This window comes from Entelurus aequoreus, linkage group LG21, assembly GCF_033978785.1.
Source record: "Entelurus aequoreus isolate RoL-2023_Sb linkage group LG21, RoL_Eaeq_v1.1, whole genome shotgun sequence".
NCBI classification, from domain to species: Eukaryota; Metazoa; Chordata; class Actinopteri; order Syngnathiformes; family Syngnathidae; genus Entelurus; species Entelurus aequoreus.
In genome coordinates, this window is record NC_084751.1 from 31869579 (window position 1) to 31889355 (window position 19777).

A 19777-nucleotide genomic window follows, 5' to 3' on the forward strand; every position below is an offset into this window, starting at 1 on the left:
TTTATAAATATAAATAAAAACCTATCTTTTTTTTCAAATAGTTCAAGAAAGACCACTACAAATGAGCAATATTTTGCACTGTTATACAATTTAATAAATCAGAAACTGATGACATAGTGCTTTATTTTACTTCTTTATCTCTTTTTTTCAACCAAAAATGCTTTGCTCTGATTAGGGGGGTACATCGCTGAAAAAAGGTTGAGAACCACTGTTCTACCTTTCTTTTATTCCTGAATACCATACTGAATATCTTTATTTATAACGAGAATAATAAACGACTGCATTTTGAAGGTGCTATTAAACCAAAGAAAAAGAAAACAATTCTGGATGGAAGGTGAGCAGTCCGATGATGACGTCACTGTGCGGGGTTTCCGAGTGGAGCGAATGTACGGCGTCATGGCGGAGACCGGCTGTCCGAACATCCTGGAATGAAATGCCCGCTTTACTCCGTCTCACTTGACCAGCCACCTTGGGATTCCGTACTCCATTTCAGCGTAAAGCGTTTTTTCATTTTTTACCTTTTTTTTGGAAAAGTTGAGAGACGGTAGAGTCAAAGCTTGACTCCGCTGGCTCATTTTAGGACCGATTTCCCCAATCGGGGTAGCTAGCTGGCTAGCTAATAGCTAACGCAACATAGCTATATATCATATTTGCTCAAAATAAAGAGACTCTGGATTAAGACATATTAAGAGCAACGTTAAAGGTAACTATGCGCTACGACGACGTGTGCTATAGTTATGCAAAAAGTCAAGCTTACATGTTGATGTGCTAAAAGCCGCGAGAAGTGAGCGTCGGGATGAAAACAAGATGGAGTTGAAGTTAGCTCATTTGTATATGTGTGCTTTTTAATGCCTCATTGGGACGCCGAGTGCCGTGCCGAGGTGCGTCAAACGTCTTTATTTGCATAGCGCCACGCTTGTTGGACTCACTGTGGGGGTATTTCGCCGCCCGTGACCGATTTCTCGCCGGTTGAGCGGACGCGCAAAGTTCGCTCATTTTTGTTAGCTTCCCGTGCTAGCCTCGTGCTCGCTCGCGCTAGCCAACGACTTTCCTTGACAACCGGCTAATTGTTGTGCTAGGTTAGCATCTCTCGCCGCACACTTATGTTTACCACGTCGATATAACACGATAACTTTCATATCTGCACGGCAAACTATCATATCGCGGTACGCAATGTCCTTCAATCGCGTGGCATGCCTTTGCTCATTATCATAACAACTAGCCAGCGTTTTTTACATTGTGGTTGTAGCGACATTGATGTTAGCATTTGTGCAGCCAACGAGTGCTTTTTGTACTTGTGCATATATTATTATTATTATTTTTATTATATTTTCCTTACTGATGATGGTTTGGTTAGCAGCGTCTATACAAACGATTTCCCCCCGCCATCAGCCAATGCTGTTACTTGGCTTGCAGAACGGAAAAGTCTTCCATCACCAGATGACTTAACTGACACCAGTATGTCACCATTGAGACTTTGATGACTGGAAGCGTGTATCATAGTTAGGTGAAATACAAGCATTGGGCTAAAGGTTGTTTTCAACAACTTATGGGCTATTGTTGTGAAGGCCTGTTAGGCCCCAGTCGGCCAGGGCCAAAGGGCTTACACCGCTTCTGGCTAATGCTACATCCATACATCTGTCACTTTAATTAATGCTCGCCCAGCCTCTTGGATCCTGCCTTTATGCTTTAACAGGCCCATTTTGCACGTTCCATAATGACTAAAGTTTTGATTAAGGTTTTAATCACACAGACAACATACCTCTGCGAAAATGTGATGATTTATGTATTACAGCAAAACATGTTCTAGACCACAGTTGTCAAACTCAAGGCCCTGGGGCCAAATCTGGCCTGCCACATAATTTTATGTGGTCCGCGAAAGCCTAGAAATAATATGCGTTAATAAAATGCTAAGAGATGTCCGATAATGGCTTTTTTGCAGATATCCCGATATTGTCCAACTCTTGATTACCGATTCCGATATCAACCGATACCGATATATACAGTCGTGGAATCAACACATTGTTATGCCTAATTTTGTTGTGATGCCCCGCTGGATGCATTAAAGGCCTACTGAAATGAAATGTTCTTATTTAAACGGGGATAGCAGGTCCATTCTATGTGTCATACTTGATCATTTCGAGATATTGCCATATTTTTGCTGAAAGGATTTAGTAGAGAACATCGACGATAAAGTTAGCAACTTTTGGTCGCTGATAAAAAAGCCTTGCCTGTACCGGAAGTAGCGTGACGTCACAGGTTGTGGAGCGCCTCACATCTGCACATTGTTTACAATCATGGCCAGCAGCAGCGAGAGCGATTCGGACAGAGAAAGTGACGATTACCCCATTAATTTGAGCGAGGATGAAAGATTCGTGGATGAGGAAAGTGAGAGTGAAGGATTAGAGGGCAGTGGAAGCGATTCAGATAGGGAAGATGCTGTGAGAGGCGGGTGGGACCTGATATTCAGCTGGGAATGACTAAAACAGTAAATAAACACAAGACATATATATATACTCTATTAGCCACAACACAACCAGGCTTATATTTAATATGCCACAAATTAATCCGCATAACAAACACCTCCCCCCTCCCGTCCATATAACCAACCAATACAAATCAAACACCCGCACAACACACTCAATCCCACAGCCCAAAGTACCGTTCACCTCCGTAAAGTTCATACAGCACATATATTTCCCCAAAGTTGCGTACGTGACATGCACATAGCGGCACGCACGTACGAGCAAGCGATCAAATGTTTGGAAGCCAAAGCTATACTCATGGTAGCGCGTCTGCTATCCAACTCAAAGTCCTCCTGGTTGTGTTGCTGCAGCCAGCCGCTAATACACCGATCCCACCTACAGCTTTCTTCTTTGCTGTCTTCATTGTTCATTAAACAAATTGCAAAAGATTCACCAACACAGATGTCCAGAATACTGTGAAATTTTGCGATGAAAACAGACGACTTAATAGCTGGCCACAATGGTGTCCCAATATGTCCGTGACGTCACGCGCAAAGGTCATCATACCGAGACGTTTTCAGCAGAATATTTCGCGGGAAATTTAAAATTGCACTTTACTAATCTAACCCGGCCGTATTGGCATGTGTTGCAATGTTAAGATTTCATCATTGATATATAAACTATCAGACTGCGTGGTCGGTAGTAGTGGGTTTCAGTAGGCCTTTAACAGGCCATTTTGCACGTTCCCAAAAGACTAAAGTTTTGATAAAGGATTTTAATCACACAGACAACATACCTCTGCGAAAATGTGATGATTTATGTATTACAGCAAAACATGTTCTAGACCACAGTTGTCAAACTCAAGGCCCGGGGGCCAAATCTGGCCCGCCACATAATTTTATGTGGTCTGCGAAAGCCTAGAAATAATATGCGTTAATAAAATGCTTAGAGATGTCCGATAATGGCTTTTTTGCCGATATCCCGATATTGTCCAACTCTTGATTACCGATTCATATCAACCGATATATACAGTCGTGGAATTAACACATTATTATGCCTAATTTTGTTGTGATGCCCTGCTGGATGCATTAAACAATGTAACAAGGTTTTCCAAAATAATTTCAAATCAAGTTATGGAAAAAAATGTCAACCATGGCACTGCCATATTTATTATTGAAGTCACAAAGTGCATTATTTTTTTAACATGCCTCAAAACAGGAATTTGGGACATGCTCTCCCTGAAAGAGCATGCGGAGGTTGAGGTGGGGGAGGGGGTAGCGGGTAGCGGGGGGTGTATATTGTAGCGTCCCGGAAGAGTTAGTGCTTCAAGGGGCTCTTGGTATTTGTTCTGTTGTGTTACGTGCGGATGTTCTCCCGAAATGTGTTTGTCATTCTTGTTTGGTGTGGGTTCACAGTGTGGCGCATATTTGTAACAGTGTTAAAGTTGTTTATAAGGCCACCCTCAGTGTGACCTGTACGACTGTTGACCAAGTATGCTTTGCATTCTGTGTGTGTGAAAAGCCGTAGATATTACGCAAAGGCAGTGCCCTTAAGGTTTATTGGCGCTCTGTACTTCTCCCTACGTCCGTGTACACAGCGGCGTTTTAAAAAGTCATGCATTTTACTTTTTGAAACAGATACCAATAATTTAGAAACCTATACCGATAATTTCCGATATTACATTTTAAAGCATTTATCGGCCAATAATATCGGCAGTCCGATATTATCGGACAGCCCTAAAAATGCTTAATATTTTTTTATTCTTATTCTTATTTATTTCCCTTTTGACATTAAAATCATGTACTGCATGCAGTTGCATATCTTTTAAAATTCAATATTATCAACATCAAAATATTATATTATCATGTATTCCAAAAATATTGTTTGGTAACATAAAGATAAATACTGTACTTAAATATCTGCTTGACTCATGATTTCAAAACAAATTATCAATCAAATTGCAGACTGTAAAATTGACAATAGATTTTACGGTTAAATTCCGCCGACTTGAGTTTTTTACCGTAAAATCCACTTTGGTACTGTTTTTTTCCATATACAGTAAGACACTAAAACATTAAAAAAAATAACAAAAAAATCATTGAAACATGATTTTATGGTAAAAAAAAAAAACCTGGCAGCACTGTTGCTTGAATTTTATTGCTAAAAACAGTGGTATTGTTTTTCCATTCCATTATAAATAAATGATAAATGGGTTATACTTGTATAGCGCTTTTCTACCTTCAAGGTACTCAAAGCGCTTTGACAGTATTTCCACATTCACCCATTCACACACTGATGGCGGGAGCTGCCATGCAAGGCGCTAAGCAGCAGCCATCAGGAGCAAGGGTGAAGTGTGTTGCCCAAGGACACAACGGACGTGACTAGGATGGTAGAAGGTGGGGATTGAACCCCAGTAACCAGCAACCCTCCGATTGCTGGCACAGCCACTCTACCAACTTCGCCACGCCGTCCCCATTCCATTTGTTCATTTTTTTTATATGCTTTAAAAAAAACAACACTGCATTTACTGTAAAATTCTGGTGACTGAGCTACCAGTTTTTAAAGTAAAATTTTAAGATTTTTTTTGCAGCTTATGTAAAAAAAAAAATATTGTTAATGTATTTTATATATGTACATGTATATTCATATTTTACTCATTGTTAAACGCGGCCTCTGAGGGCAACCATAACTGCGATGTGGCCCTCAATATAAACGAGTTTGACACCACTGTTCTAGACCAAAAATCCCTCCATATTTTCCACTGCTCGCTAGTGTTACCATATCTGAGTGATTGTGTAGAAATATGGGGAAACAACTACAAAAGTACACTTCATTCATTAACGGTGTTACAAAAAAGATCAGTTAGAATAATACATAATGTTGGATATAGAGAACATACAAACCCTTTATTTAATCAGAAATACTGAAATTCCACGACATAGTGAATTTGCAAACAGCTAAAATTATACACAAAGCAAATTACATCTGCTACACAATAATATACAAAAATTCTTCTCAACAAAAGAGGATAAATATAATCTTAGAGAAAAATGTAATTTAAACCATTTGTACGAACGTACAACACTTAAGACCTTCAGTATATAAGTATGTGGAATTAAATTATGGAATGGATTAAGCAAAAAAATCAAACAATGTACTAATATGATCCACTTCAAGAAACTCTTCAAACTTAAAGTGTTTACAAAGTACAAAGAAGAAGAACCATGATAAACATTCTGAATTTATCTCATCCATCCATTCATTTTCAAGATAATCTTACTCATGTCACCATATGAAATATAACTTACTTCACCAATTATTATTTATTTATTTATTATTACTTATGGAGTATATTGTGAATAAATTGAGAACAGGAAGTGAACCAAAGTTTTAGCAACTGCTACGTAAAGGAAAAGGGGTAGGATTAAATAAGCTCTGCTTTTTCCTACTCCTTTTTCGAACATGTTGAATAGAGAAAGTGGAAATTGTGATGTATCATGTTGTATGCATGCATGTTCGAAATAAATTCAAACTCAACTCAACAATATTAAGCACTTACGTTGCAAGTAGCCCATTCGTTTTACCACGAGGGTCCAAAGTGCGTTTTGAGAAACATGTTCAGCCTGCAGCAGTGAATTGTAAAAAATAAAATTAATTCATCAGTGATTATATAAAATAATTTGCTTTGTCATCTTTAAAACAACCCACAGAATTTCCCCATTGTGGGATAAAAAAAAAAATCTACATATCCTATCCTACAAGGCTTTGGTGTGGATGCTTTATTCAGAAAGCTTGTTTTTTTTTAATTGTTGTATTTTTTTATTAATCAATCCATAAAAATTATACACAATAATACCATAATAGTACAATTCCAAAACCAAACCCAACCCAGCAACATTCAGAATAGCAATCAACAGAGCAATTGAGAGGACACACAAACATGACACAAAACTATCCAAAAATAGTCAAACAAAAATGAATAATATCAACAACAGTATCAATATTAATAAGAATTCCAACATAGCAATGATTAGAAATCCCGCATTTACATTATCATCACAGCCATTTATATATTAAAAAAATGAATAGTGTCACAGTGGCTTACACTTGCATCGCATCTCATAAGCGTTACAACACATTGTCCAATATTTTCCACCAAGATAAAATAAGTCATATTTTAGGTTCCTTTTAATAGTTTAAAAAATGTAAATAATAGATCCCATATTCCAATATATGACTCATTATTATCTGAACTAAATGCAGTTTTTCTACTGATATAATTTCCCTAGCTTGTTTATACCAGTCAGTACGAGAGCTTGTTTTTTGAACAAAATGTGTCAGGTGTCTGGTATAAGTTTGGACCCCTCATGCGCTTGTTAATTATGATGTTACTTGTTTTTTATGCAGCATATTTTATGGTGTGTATGTTCTTTCATTGCAGGTGAGGGACGTTGCAGTATACATAATATATATTTGAGGCACGTCTACATTCTAGACGTTAGGATGGCAGGACGTAGCGAGGATGAAAGTGTCAGCAACAGCAGTGGAGAATCAAGGTATTCCATATTTTACTTTACATTCATTTGATGATTTCAATAAAGCTTCACAATGAGCACAACCTTTTTTTCACAGAAATAGACCACCTTCTCTGAATTTTATGTAATATTAACCTTACCTGAAGGTCAAGTTCATTCAACTTTGTTTTTTATTTTTGACATGTCACCAGATAACACAAGTCATTTAAAGTACAGTGATGCATTGACATACACGTTTAATTGGTTATATGATGGATATTTGAATAAGAAAAATACTCACTACATGCACACCTTAATATTTTTTTCCCATTATTTCTTTTTATTCAATGAATATTGTCCACTTCTTCTCAAAACTGTTCTTCACATTCATGGTTGGAAAAACAAAGTTATGTCTTGCTTATTAGCTAATGCTAGCGAGTGAGACACCGGATGTGTTGGTTGTGATCTTTCAGGGTTCACTGTGACATTCGCTATGCTAACTAATAGTGGGGAGGCTCGTAGCCCGCATTTTTGCTCACAACTTAACACAACAGTTAGCTGAGACACAGTGCGAATCCCAAAATTTGTAATATAGGGCATTTGCAAGCTGAGGTACCAATTTATATATTCCATACAGAACAGTTCTATACGTTGCTATTTTATTAAACAATCATTTATCATGTTTAGTGTTCACATTTTTAATGTATCATCTGTTCTCTTTATCACTTGTAGACGAGCGATCACATTCACTCAGTGATATGTCTTCAGTGTGACCTTGTGGATTATTTTGGACTCTTTCTAATACAGTATTACCTCAATTTACGAGCTCAATTGGCTGCACAACTGAGCTTGTAATTCAAAACACTCGTGTCTTGACTCAGCCCTGCCTGTTAAATTAATTTAAATCAATTCAATTGTTGCTTGGCTCTCCCAAAACACAATTTTAACATGTAACATGCCCTTTAAAAATTAAAATAAACTTTGAGATAAGAAATATTGTTTGAAAAACAATAAAATAGCATTTACTGTCAAAACGAGTACAATAGGTTTATGAAATATTGTAATATATTGTGCAGCATTTACCTTGGGTAATAGACTTTTGTAGGTGTCTTCTACAGGCTTCTTCTCCGTCGTGTAACAATCAATAGGAACTAGTGTTTATGTTGCACACAGACATTTTTGAGTGGCAGACTAGGGGTCAGAGTTGACAGCAAGATTTGGTAATGCTCGACTGTACAGTTTGTTATGTCAGGACTAGACTGAACGAACTGAAACATGAAACAAGCACAGCATCGGCAGCTTCTCCATATTTTTATGGATACATGTCTGGCCGCGAAGGCTGGCTGCAGTTTTGTGTGATGCGGACTGACGATGCTCCAGTCAAATCGACTCGCTGGGTCAGCTAATCAGTCGAACATGTTTGTCATGGTTTGTTTCTCTCATTCGCGTGGCGAAGTTAGTAGAGTGGCCGTGCCAGCAATCGGAGGGTTGCTGGTTACTGGGGTTCAATTCCCACCTTCTACCTTCCTAGTCACGTCCGTTGTGTCCTTGGGCAAGACACTTCACCCTTTGCCCCTGATGGGTGCTGGTTAGCGCCTTGCATGGCAGCTCCCGCCATCAGTGTGTGAATGTGTGTGTGAATGTGGAAATACTGTCAAAGCGCTTTGAGTACCTTGAAGGTAGAAAAGCGCTTTACAAGTATAACCCATTTATCATTATTATCATCATTCGGTCACCCGCTTCTTCTTCTTCACACTTACTTTTTCAGTTTCGGTAGTTTGAGGGGCAGGATTGTGTCCGTCTGTGTACAGCTACTACTGTAACTGCAGCAGCAGGGATGCTCTTAACTTAAATGAACAAAAAGCTAATAGATAACTCGTATCTCAAAATGATTGTAAGTTGAGGTACCTCTGTACTGTCTATGATGATAATGTGTGTAATATAACCGTAGAGGAGCGATTGCGATACAGTCGACTATGCTATCCGAGCACGTTTGTATCAGTACTCCGTATCCATTATCACCTCACCCACAGTTGCTGTGCATGTGCACCTGTGACTGTCAAGGAGCAATTGCAGTACAGTGTGCATATTTGTACAGCCGCCCCCCCCAGGACTGTAATGCAATGGGAAACACTGAATTGTTTGAAGCTCCTAAAAATGATGCAGGTTTTTGTCCAGTTCTATGTGCACAACATTAACATGCTTCTTTTTCTTTCCCAAATACAACAGCAATTCTGATGATGAATCTGGTTCTGGATCCCGATCAGCATCCAAGTCAGGTTCAGGTTCCAGTTCTAGCTCCTCCAGCAGCAGCAGCCGGTCAGGAAGCAGTGACTCAGGAAGCGGCTCAGACTCTGGCAGCCAGTCTGATTCTGAGACAGAAAAATCCAAGGAAAAGATTGAACCCCCAAATAAATCCAACATTGCCGGCGCTGATGTAAGCATTATTTGAAGCTTCTTTCTTGAATGCTTTTATTTTATTCAATGCTCATTTTCCACACAAATAGCTAGAACTTGTGGAATGATCTCTGATAATGAACTCTGTTTAGCAGACTCTCCAGGATCTTTGTAATTATAATTTGTTATAAATGACAGAGATTTTGATCAAACGAAAAGCCGTAAAAAGTTAATTCATGTGTTTTACGATGTGATCCTAATTATTCTAAAAGTACAACACGATCTTTACTAGGAACTGCAAAGTTCAATAATGCAAACATAAAAGTTAAATATAGCTCCGCCTTTAATTACTTTTTTCTTTTGGGATTGTCTTTTACAAAGACATGTTTAGTGCACCGAAAGTTGAATCTTCAAAGAACTGAGAACATACACCATGGCATCCCTCTGTACATACACACACTGCTTACTGCATTATACAGCCTTTGATTTCAATAAATCACTTCAGATGTTATAAATACACAGTAATATAATAAAAAATCAGAACTCTCTATCAAAAAGATTAAATGACTTGTAAAATGCATTCAACAACCCTCTGTTTGGCACTTTTTCTATTTTAGTCTCTTAACTAGTTCACCGTAAAATGGAACAAATTCACTTATGATATTTTAGTTTTTTTATTGGGGTGGCTCGGTTGGTAGAGTGGCCGTGCCAGCAACTTGAGGGTTCCATGTTCAATCCCTGCTTCTGCCATCCTAGTCACTGCCATTGTGTCCTTGGGCAAGACACTTTACCCACCTGGTCTCAGTGCCACCATCACTGGTTTAAATGTAACCTAAAGATGTAGATAATGGGTTTCACTATGTTAAACGCTTTGAGTCTCTAGAGAAAAGCACTATATAAATATAATTCCCATTATATTGCAAGTTTTTAGCTGACATTAGCAGTACAACGTTACTCAAGATTAGACTTTTCTCTGTTTGTGCACCCAACATTAGCTCTGTTATTATAGAATAATATGATTAGTCAAAGATGTGCTGGCTTTTGAATTGTGTAAACTTGATGCATCATGTTCACTGCAAAATGCTAGAGGGTCTTAAAAAGACCAATGTTTAATGGTTTGGACACCTTGTATAATGTTCAGTTTTTTTTTACCTAATCTTGGTTGTTAAATATTTCTCTTTCACTTTCACTCAGTTCTGGAAGTCCAATCCAAGTATTTTAGCAGTGCAACGATCTGCTATGCTCAGGAAACAGCAGCAGCAGCAACAGCAACAGCAGCAGAGACAAAGCTCCTCAAATACTGGATCTGATGAGGTAATACTGTGTAATGTGTAATACTCGCACTTCCTAATCAGTGATTGTTATTTTCCAATGATTCCAGGACTCGTCAAGTAGCGATGAATCAGACTCATCAAGTGGATCCAAAAGGAGAAGAAATTCTGGCTCTTCTGACTCTGGATCAGGAAGTGGATCTGGATCAGACTCGTCTGTGGAAAACAACAGTGATGAAACGGCGTCAGACTATGAGCCCTGTCACACCATCAAAAGTCAAAAGCCACCCACCAAGTAAGTTTTGTCATCTTTTCAAAGGTAATACAAATGAGAACCGGCCCCTTTTTTTACCCGTGCCATCTTGTAAAAATATAACTATATAAACAATGCAATACCATTAAACAAAGGACATTTGAAAATGTCCCTATTCCCTTTAAAATGGTCCATGCAATCCAAAATGACTATTTGCCTCATTGATGCACCAAATTCCATGGCAACCTGGCACTAATGCAATGATTTCTCCCACTCCAGTAGCAGGTTTTTCAGGTTTGTGTCTTCAACCCCTTAAATATCTACATTGCTCCTAGGATGCACATGCTTGCAAGATTTAAGCGGTTTTCCAGTATGTTTAGGCCATCCAAAAGGCAAATTAGTTGTTTTTTTTGTTTGTTTGTTTTTTTCATTAAGAAATACAATCATGTGTGCTTACGGACTGTATCCCTGCAGACTGTATTGATCTATATTGATATATAATCTATATATTGTGTTTTTTATGTTGATTTAATAAAAAAATAAAAAAATTATTATTTTTTTATTTTTTATTATAATTTTTTCAATTTCTTGTGCGGCCCGGTACTAATCGGTCCGCGGCCCGGTGGTTGGGGACCACTGCTCTACAGCATGATTCTGAGTAGTGAAACAAGTTAAACATTTTACTTCTAGCAGTAATAATGTATGCTGACTCACTGCTCTGTCTCTTGTTTGCTGACAACAGAACTTCTGTGCTGGTCGCTGTATTGTTAGGTGCAGCACAGTTGATGCTTTAATGCTAGTTTTTCACTTACACATGTTTCTGATTGAGTTCCGAATGTAACTACTTTGAAGAAGTTTAAATTCCCCAATATACAATTATATGAGTTAGTTGTATGTATTGTATTCCATATTGGTTGCTGAAGTCATATGGAACCTATGGGCTTTCTGTGCATAGTTAACTGTGTTACTTCTTGCCAGGGTTAATTTTCGTAATGGCAAGAGCAGCTCTCAAAACAAGAAATCCCAGAAACGTTCGTCTTCAGACGATGAGGATGACGACTATCAAAAGGCAGCCTCTGCTGGGCCGCGGCGGCAGGCTACAGTCAACATCAGCTACAAGGAAGATGAGGAACTGAAGACAGACTCTGATGACCTGGTAGAAGTTCTTGGGGAAGATGTCCCACAACCTGAGGAAGATGAATTTGAAACACTGGAGAGAGTGATGGATAGCAGAAGTGGAAGGAAAAGGGGTAAGAAACATTACACATTATTGTTATTGGTGCTTATCTGTTACTTCTGGAAGGTAAGAATGCTACCATAATAAAGGAAATGTAATGTTAAAATTTGCAAAAGTGTAAATATGTTTTTTTTTTCTTCTGTTCCAGCGGTAGGAAGTGTAACTACGGTATATGCTGTAGAAGCTGATGGAGACCCTAATACCAATTTCAACCCCAACAAGGAGTTAGGGGAACACCAGTATCTAATCAAGTGGAAAAACTGGGCACATATTCATAACACATGGGAGACTGAGGAGACCCTTAAGTTGCAGAACGTTAGGGGTATGAAGAAACTGGACAATTTTAAGAAGAAGGAACAGGAGAAAAAGAAATGGTAAAAACAGCAATCTCTTACTTTTTTCCACATACTGTAGTGCTACCTCATAACTCAAAATAATCTCAAATCAAAGTGCCCCATTGAAATGATTTGAAAACAAATTAAGCTGTGTGTGGCCCCCCAAAACACCACCATTTTAACATATAACATGCTGTTTAATAAGATAATGTAACTACAAGATAAGGAATATTGTACAAAAATAATACAATAGAATGTACTACAAAGACTACAATTGTTTATTAAGTAATGTAATGTACAGCATTTACCTTGGAGGGCGGACTTTAATGATATCTCCTGCGAGCTGCTTCTCAATCAAACACACCATCAGCAACATCTCCATATTTGCATTGATAAATGTCCTCCATTTAAAACTAATTTATAGCATATTTGGCTGGCATAATCGACTCCTGGTCCAGTATGGTGCAGATTGTAAAGTGCTATGCTCGTACGACCTCGCTAAGTCTGCTCGACGCACACTTGATCATGGTTTTCAACGATTTGTTGCATTAATTCAACAAATATCATCCACTTATTCTTATCACAGTCTTCCACACTCTTTTTTTCTTACACTGATTGGAATACCATAGTTATGTTTTGTAGGCTATAAGCTAATGCTAGCATGTAAGACCAGATGTTTTGATTGGATCTTACGGGGTTCACTGTGACATTTGCTACGCCCATTAGCGCAGAGGAGGCTTGTAACCTGAATATTTTCTTGTACCTGAAGCAACAATTAGCCACAGCTCGTATCCCAAAAAACTGGTGAGCTTTGGTTCTCGTAAACACTGGCTATCGTATTCATATACATTGAATGTTACCCACAACTGTTTCCAAAGCTAAACAAATTGCATATTTGTCCATTATTACTATTATTTTAGTGTAATTAAAATGTCACTCTGAAAATACAGAATCTGTGGTGATATGTATTTCCCTCCAGGTTAAAGACGGCATCACCAGAAGACATCGAATATGTCAGTTGTCAGGAAGAACTCATTGATGACCTGCACTCTCAGTACCAACTTGTGGAGAGAATCATAGGTGTGCTTTCAATGTTGTTTTGTATTTCCTTTTATTTCTTTTTTGGTCCAAATTTAAATGAACAGAGTTAATAATTACCAGCATTTAAAATCTAGAATGTATTGAATATATACAATATTTTTAATATCATTAAGAATATTTGGCAAAACTGCACACACACCCCTACTGTCTTGCCTGGGCTATTTTTTTTTTTTTTTTGTGACAAATACACCGTATAGTGGCGCTTTTATTAAACTCCTAAATTGGACTGCTCAAGTCGGGATTGAATTGAAGTTTACTGAATCACCACAAAATTTGATACATACGTTTGGGGGGATGGCAAGCCCTCGTGTGTCGAATTTAAACAAGAATAGTTGGAAAAACATGACTGCCAATTAGCAAAACGTCTTTAGAGACACAATCTGGACTTGATCTGTTTTACATGTATGCTAGCATGTATTCCAAAGAATGCTGAGCACGGCCCATAGGGGGCTCCACAGATGCTAATTACGGTCATGTGAAAAATGTACACCACCATTGGGTGTCCTCGTTTTTTTACATGACAAATTCCCAACATCGCCCGCAATATTTGGTGAAGGAAGATTGTAATGGCTAACTGATTGAAATGTATAGGTTGGCCTGCTTTCTGACAATGTACAGAGTCTTTTCATCATAACATGGTGCAAAACAAAGCAAGTGTAATTAAAAAGTAAATTGATGAAAGTTGTCACAGGATAATATGGTAAATGTGGTTGCAATAGATTTTCATGACAAAATATATTTCACTAGGTCATTCCAACCAAAAGTCAGCTGCTGGTTACCCAGACTACTTATGCAAGTGGCAGGGATTGCCATATTCAGAATGCAGCTGGGAAGATGGAGCTCTGATTTCTAAGAAGTTCCAAAAATGTATTGACGACTACATGAGCAGAAACCAGTCAAAGAACATTCCATCCAGAGAGTGCAAGGTAAAACCCCCTGCTGTTTTAAAAGTAAATTATATCTCAACGTGTGTGTTTTCTTTAGTGCTGCAGTCAGTGTTTATTTTTGACTAGCATTAAGCGAGCATTGCTGTTTTAGATGCAGGTTTGACCGACCCGATTTTCTTTTTCTGAAGGTTCTGAAACAGAGACCCAGATTTGCTCCTATGAAAAAGCAACCACTTTACATTGGAGGTGATGGGCTAGAACTCCGGGACTACCAATTGGACAGTTTAAACTGGATGGCCCACTCCTGGTGCAAGTAAGACTCAATCAACCTTGCATTTCTTCGTTTGTAGCCTCAACATACTAAACCTGTCTTGTTGTCTGTATTCATAGAGGTAACAGCTGCATCCTTGCTGATGAGATGGGTTTAGGGAAGACCATCCAGACCATCTCTTTTCTAAACTATATGTTTAATGAGCACCAGCTATATGGACCCTTCTTGTTGGTTGTACCCCTCTCTACCTTAACATCGTGGCAAAGAGAAATCCAGCTTTGGGCTCCTCAGATGAATATTGTTGTCTACCTGGGAGATATTCGCAGTCGCAATATGGTAAGATTAATACGTCAAACAGTCAAACACACATTGTCTTAACTTGGTCTCAAGTGACAATTTTTTTGTATTAAATATCAGTTGTGCAAGTGAACGAGAGTCTTAAGCTCTTTTTGTTTCCACCAAAGAACAAGTGATACACAATTACAGTGTGACGGTGGGGGATGTTATAGATTTGAATCATTTTGAATACTGCAAGATGACCAACATCAGGGCATCATTACTTTTTGCATCCACTAAAAACAATTACTGCAATTATTGCTGGTTGAAACCAGCTTTTTAAAACCTATGTAACTGCATTAGATATTTTTTGCCTTCAAGGATCGAATTAAAACATGTTGACTATGTGATAGTAAACACGATTTGCACAGATCAATAACTAGCAGTCATATTTTGAAACTGGACAAATAGTCAAATTGTTCAACTGTTTTTACTTTTATTGGTGTGCTTCTATTTTGACTGGCACAGCTTTTATAGACGTTATGGTACAGGAATGTTCCAGAATTTTGTTTGAAGAACTGTTTGTTTAATAACTGAACGTACCCTAATTTCCGGGCTGCAGACTGCAACAAATTGTTGGTCGGATTGTATTTTGTACTTTGCCGCACAAGTCTATATGCTGCAGGTGTACACATTAGAAAAATGAAATATTTACAAAGGCGCTTGTGTTCATTAACAAAACTACTCTTAACGGAGAGCTCTGTCTTCTTCGGCGTGCGAGGGCCCGGCTTTTCGAGCCAGTTGTCGTAGTGGATTTTGTTCCGTGCGGCGGATTTTTCTTTTTTCGATGGCCGGGATTGTCTTTGCTGTTTTTTTCGTCTTGTGCATTTTGTCCTTTATTCCACATTATGAGTGGAGTCCATGACGCGCGAAATAGTTGACCAAATGATTGTGTGAGTGCGTTTATTTTAATGTGAACTATTTCATTGATCTGATGTGACGAGGCAAAATGTGATTGTAGCATGTTGAAGGTCGTAAACCCCATAGAAATCTATAAAGTCGCTGCAGCATTGTACAAAGCGCAGGGGTTTAAAGTGGGGGGGAAAGTAGCAGTTTATAAACCGTAAATTACAGCATTTGAATTGAAGTTCAAACAATCTTAAAGGTTTCACAATATTTTTTAGGCTTAGGGCATTTTTGATAATAAAATTTAGAAATTAACATAATTGAAATCTCAAATATACTTAGTAACATCCAAATGAAAAACTAAAGTATTTTGAGAATAATAGTTTTAGTGCATGTAAAATTCCTATTGTCTAATCAGACAGATGCAGTCATACCCTAGCAATTGCAATTTACTGTTGTATTGAATGTGCTCATTTTACACCTTTTGCCTCAATTTACTAGATCAGGACACACGAGTGGATGCATGTCCATGCCAAGAGGCTGAAATTCAACATCCTGCTTACCACATATGAGATTCTTCTTAAAGACAAGGTAAGAGGCTACTTTCTAATCTATAGCCTTTTATTTGAGACTCTGTTCTGTTAGATTTTCCATTATAAACTCATTTGAAGGAGAATCAAGTTGTTGTTTTAGTCCACGTCAGGGCTGCTAGGACCTTAGTACTTTCAGTGCTACTGGCAGTGAACAGTTTACATGTGCTCCCTGCTTTTGTGGCTTGCTCAATTATTGGTTATGGTTATGGTTTGAGTTTATTTTGAACATGCATACAATTACAACAAGATACATCACAATTTCCAGTTTGTCTTTTCCATATGTTATAAATAAATAAATATATTCTCAATTTATTCACAATATACTCCATAAATAACATTAAAAAAAAAAGGTGAAGTTGTATTTCATATATTGATATGAATAAGATTATCAATATGTTCAGAATGTTTATCATGGTTCTTCTTCTTTGTACTTTTAACACCTAGCTTGTACAGTTTCCTAAATTGGATCATATTAGTATACTGTTTGATTTCTTTACCTAATCCATTCCATAATTTAATTCCACATACTGATTGATATACTATAGGTTTTAAGTGTTGTACGTGCATACAAATGTTTGAAATACATTTTTTATCTGAGGTTATATTTCTCCCCTTTTGTTGAGAAGAATTTTTGTACATTCTTGGGTAGCAGGTTTGCTTTGTGGATCATTTTAACTGTTTGCAAATTCACTATAGCGTTGAATTTCAATATTTTCGGTTCGATAAATGAAATCTGTTATTGAACAGTTTTTCAATATTTTTCGAAAATTGTGGAAGTAAAGAAACAGGTCTATAATTTGTTAAATTGTCTCCAGTTTTATAAATCAGTACAACTTTTCATTTTATTTGGGAATAGGCCTGTTTTAAAATGATAGGTTACTGGTCCTGAGATCTCTGATAACTTTTTTATCGTTTCCATATCAATTCCATTACAATTGATTGAAGTCTTAGATTTGCATTTTTTCACGATTTTAACTATTTCCTCTTATGTCATTTTTGTGAGGAACATCGAGTTGGAATTTCTATCTACTTTGTCATTGAAGTCCTCAGTTGAAACTGTCTGGAAGCCTTTCCTCCAATTTTGATCCAATATTTACAAAGTAATTATTGAAGCGTTCAACCACTTCCTTCATGTTGTCATTATTTACGTTTCCGTCTGAGAAGTATTTGGGGTAATCCCTCTTAGTGCGTTTTTTAATAATGTTATTTAGGGCTGCAACTAATGATTAATTTGATAATCGACTAATCTGTCAATTATTGCTTTGATTAATCGATTAATAATCGGATAAAAGAGACAAACTACATTTCTATCCTTTCCAGTATTTAATTGAAAAAAACCAGCATACTGGCACCATGTTGTGGACATTGGGGGTGCAGCATACACCAACAATAACACAGAAATGTAACTCATCAGAACTGAATCAGATATTGTACACGTTTCTGTTGTGAATAATAAAGGATTCATTTTAGGCTGCCTCTGAATAATAGCATGAAACATTCCAGCACCTTCATAACGTTTAGTTATACTAAAGCGTCACTCAAATCTAAATATATTTATATAGCTTTATCGGCCCGGCTACATTGATCCATTATGAAACCAACCTGAGATATTTCTGTCCGTTACGTTTATTTCGAAATTGGTAACCGTGCGTTTTCTCTCTCAAAACGGAGTCAAATGTGCCGGAGACACATTATCAGCCCCGCATTGCAACAAAGGCATAACTTAACGTTACTCACAAAAAAGTTGAACTCATGAATGCTTGTTGCCACTATGGACTTAAAAAGTTACGTACTGTGGGCTCCAACATTTTTCGTCTTCAGGTGCTCCAGAAGCAATGTTGTACTTCCGTGCCATTTTGCAGGAAACGCTCTTCTTTGAAGTCTTTAAAGTGAAGTGTTCCCACACTTTTGACGACTTAGGTCGTACACTTTTCTCCATTGAAGCAATAACCTCAAGATGTTTCTCCGCTAAACTATCGGTAGTGTTTCCTGCGCCATTTTTCGAATTTTTCCAGCAAAGGAGACACCGTCGTCACGTGAGCTGCACATGACACATCATTGGCTAGCTTACGCCACCTCATGAGACGTAGCCTCACCGCCGCCCTGGCGCTGTTTTGTACTGTTTCTGTACTTATTTTGATTATTGTTTCTCAGCTGTTTGTAAATGTTGCAGTTTATAAATAAAGGTTTATAAAACAAAAAACAACAACAAAAAAATAACCAAAAAAAAAAAAAGCCTCCGCGCATGCGCATAGCATAGTTCCAACGAATCGATGACTAAATTAATCGCCAACTATTTTGGTAATCGAATTTAATCGATTAGTTGTTGCAGCCCTAATGTTATTGAGGATTCCCCAATTTTCTCTCATATTGTTTTTGTTTCTGTCTTATAATTGACTATAATAATCTTTTCTACATGTCCGTAGTATGCTAGTTAGCTTGTTTTTATATTTTTTGTACTTATTTTCTGACTCTGCAGTTCTTTGTGTTATACATTTTTTATATAATGTATTCTTCTTATTACATGCATTTTTTAATCCTTTTGTCATCCATGGTTGATTGTTCTTTCTCTGTTTTTTCCTGAGCTGTTTCCATGGACGATGTTTGTCATAAAGTATTATGAATGTGTTTAAAAATGTACAATAGGCCTCATCAACATTATTTTCATTGTACACATTGTCCCAATTTTGCTTTTCTCGCTCATTTTTTAAAGCAATCATACTTTTCTCTGTGCATAGTCTTTGAAATGTCTTTTTGTCACGCATGTTCCTCTTCTTGTATATATTGTGAAAACTGGCAGATGATCGCGAATGTCGGTTATAAGTAGACGGCTTGTTGTATTATTATCAATCAATCAATCAAAGTTTACTTATATACAGTAGCCCTTAATCACAAATGTCTCAAAGGGCTGCATAAGCCACAACGACATCCATGGCTCAGATCCCACATTAGAGCAAGTAAAAAACTCAACCCAATGGGCACAATGAAAAACCTTGGAAGGGACAGCAGATGTGGGGACCCCCCCTGGGTGACCGGTGCAATGGATGCTGAATGGATACAGTTAATAACGTGAGAGTCCAGTTCATAGGCAGTGGATCCTCTTGGATGTAGACATGTCAGCAGCACGGAGATGCCACCAACTGATGCATAGAGCAATGGTTCATCCCGGGTTGAAGTTGTTAGTGAGGTTATTGATATAGCCCACATCATTTTGCGAATGGTGCCAAAACCAAGGGCAATAGGCCAGCAAGAGTCGTAGTTGTGACAGCAT

At 37.7% G+C, this 19777-nt stretch overlaps 1 protein-coding gene across 3 annotated transcripts in view; it reads left to right on the plus strand.

The window, feature by feature from the left end:
* The first annotated feature begins 347 nt into the window (after window positions 1-347).
* The window catches only part of chd1 (chromodomain helicase DNA binding protein 1), a 52900-nt gene continuing 33470 nt past the window's right edge, over window positions 348-19777 (plus strand). Inside the window, exons 1-12 of one of the 3 annotated variants that reach the window (XM_062031481.1) lie at window positions 348-494; window positions 6907-7021; window positions 9209-9416; window positions 10571-10690; window positions 10758-10942; window positions 11879-12150; window positions 12286-12511; window positions 13452-13552; window positions 14321-14499; window positions 14649-14773; window positions 14851-15067; window positions 16415-16504. In XM_062031481.1, coding sequence (XP_061887465.1) covers window positions 6969-7021; window positions 9209-9416; window positions 10571-10690; window positions 10758-10942; window positions 11879-12150; window positions 12286-12511; window positions 13452-13552; window positions 14321-14499; window positions 14649-14773; window positions 14851-15067; window positions 16415-16504 — 1776 coding nt within the window. In that variant the 5' untranslated portion in view covers window positions 348-494; window positions 6907-6968. Of the gene's footprint in view, window positions 704-797; window positions 882-6906; window positions 7022-9208; window positions 9417-10570; window positions 10691-10757; window positions 10943-11878; window positions 12151-12285; window positions 12512-13451; window positions 13553-14320; window positions 14500-14648; window positions 14774-14850; window positions 15068-16414; window positions 16505-19777 lie in introns of those variants that run through there. The other 2 variants (XM_062031482.1, XM_062031483.1) reach the window with 2 other exon arrangements.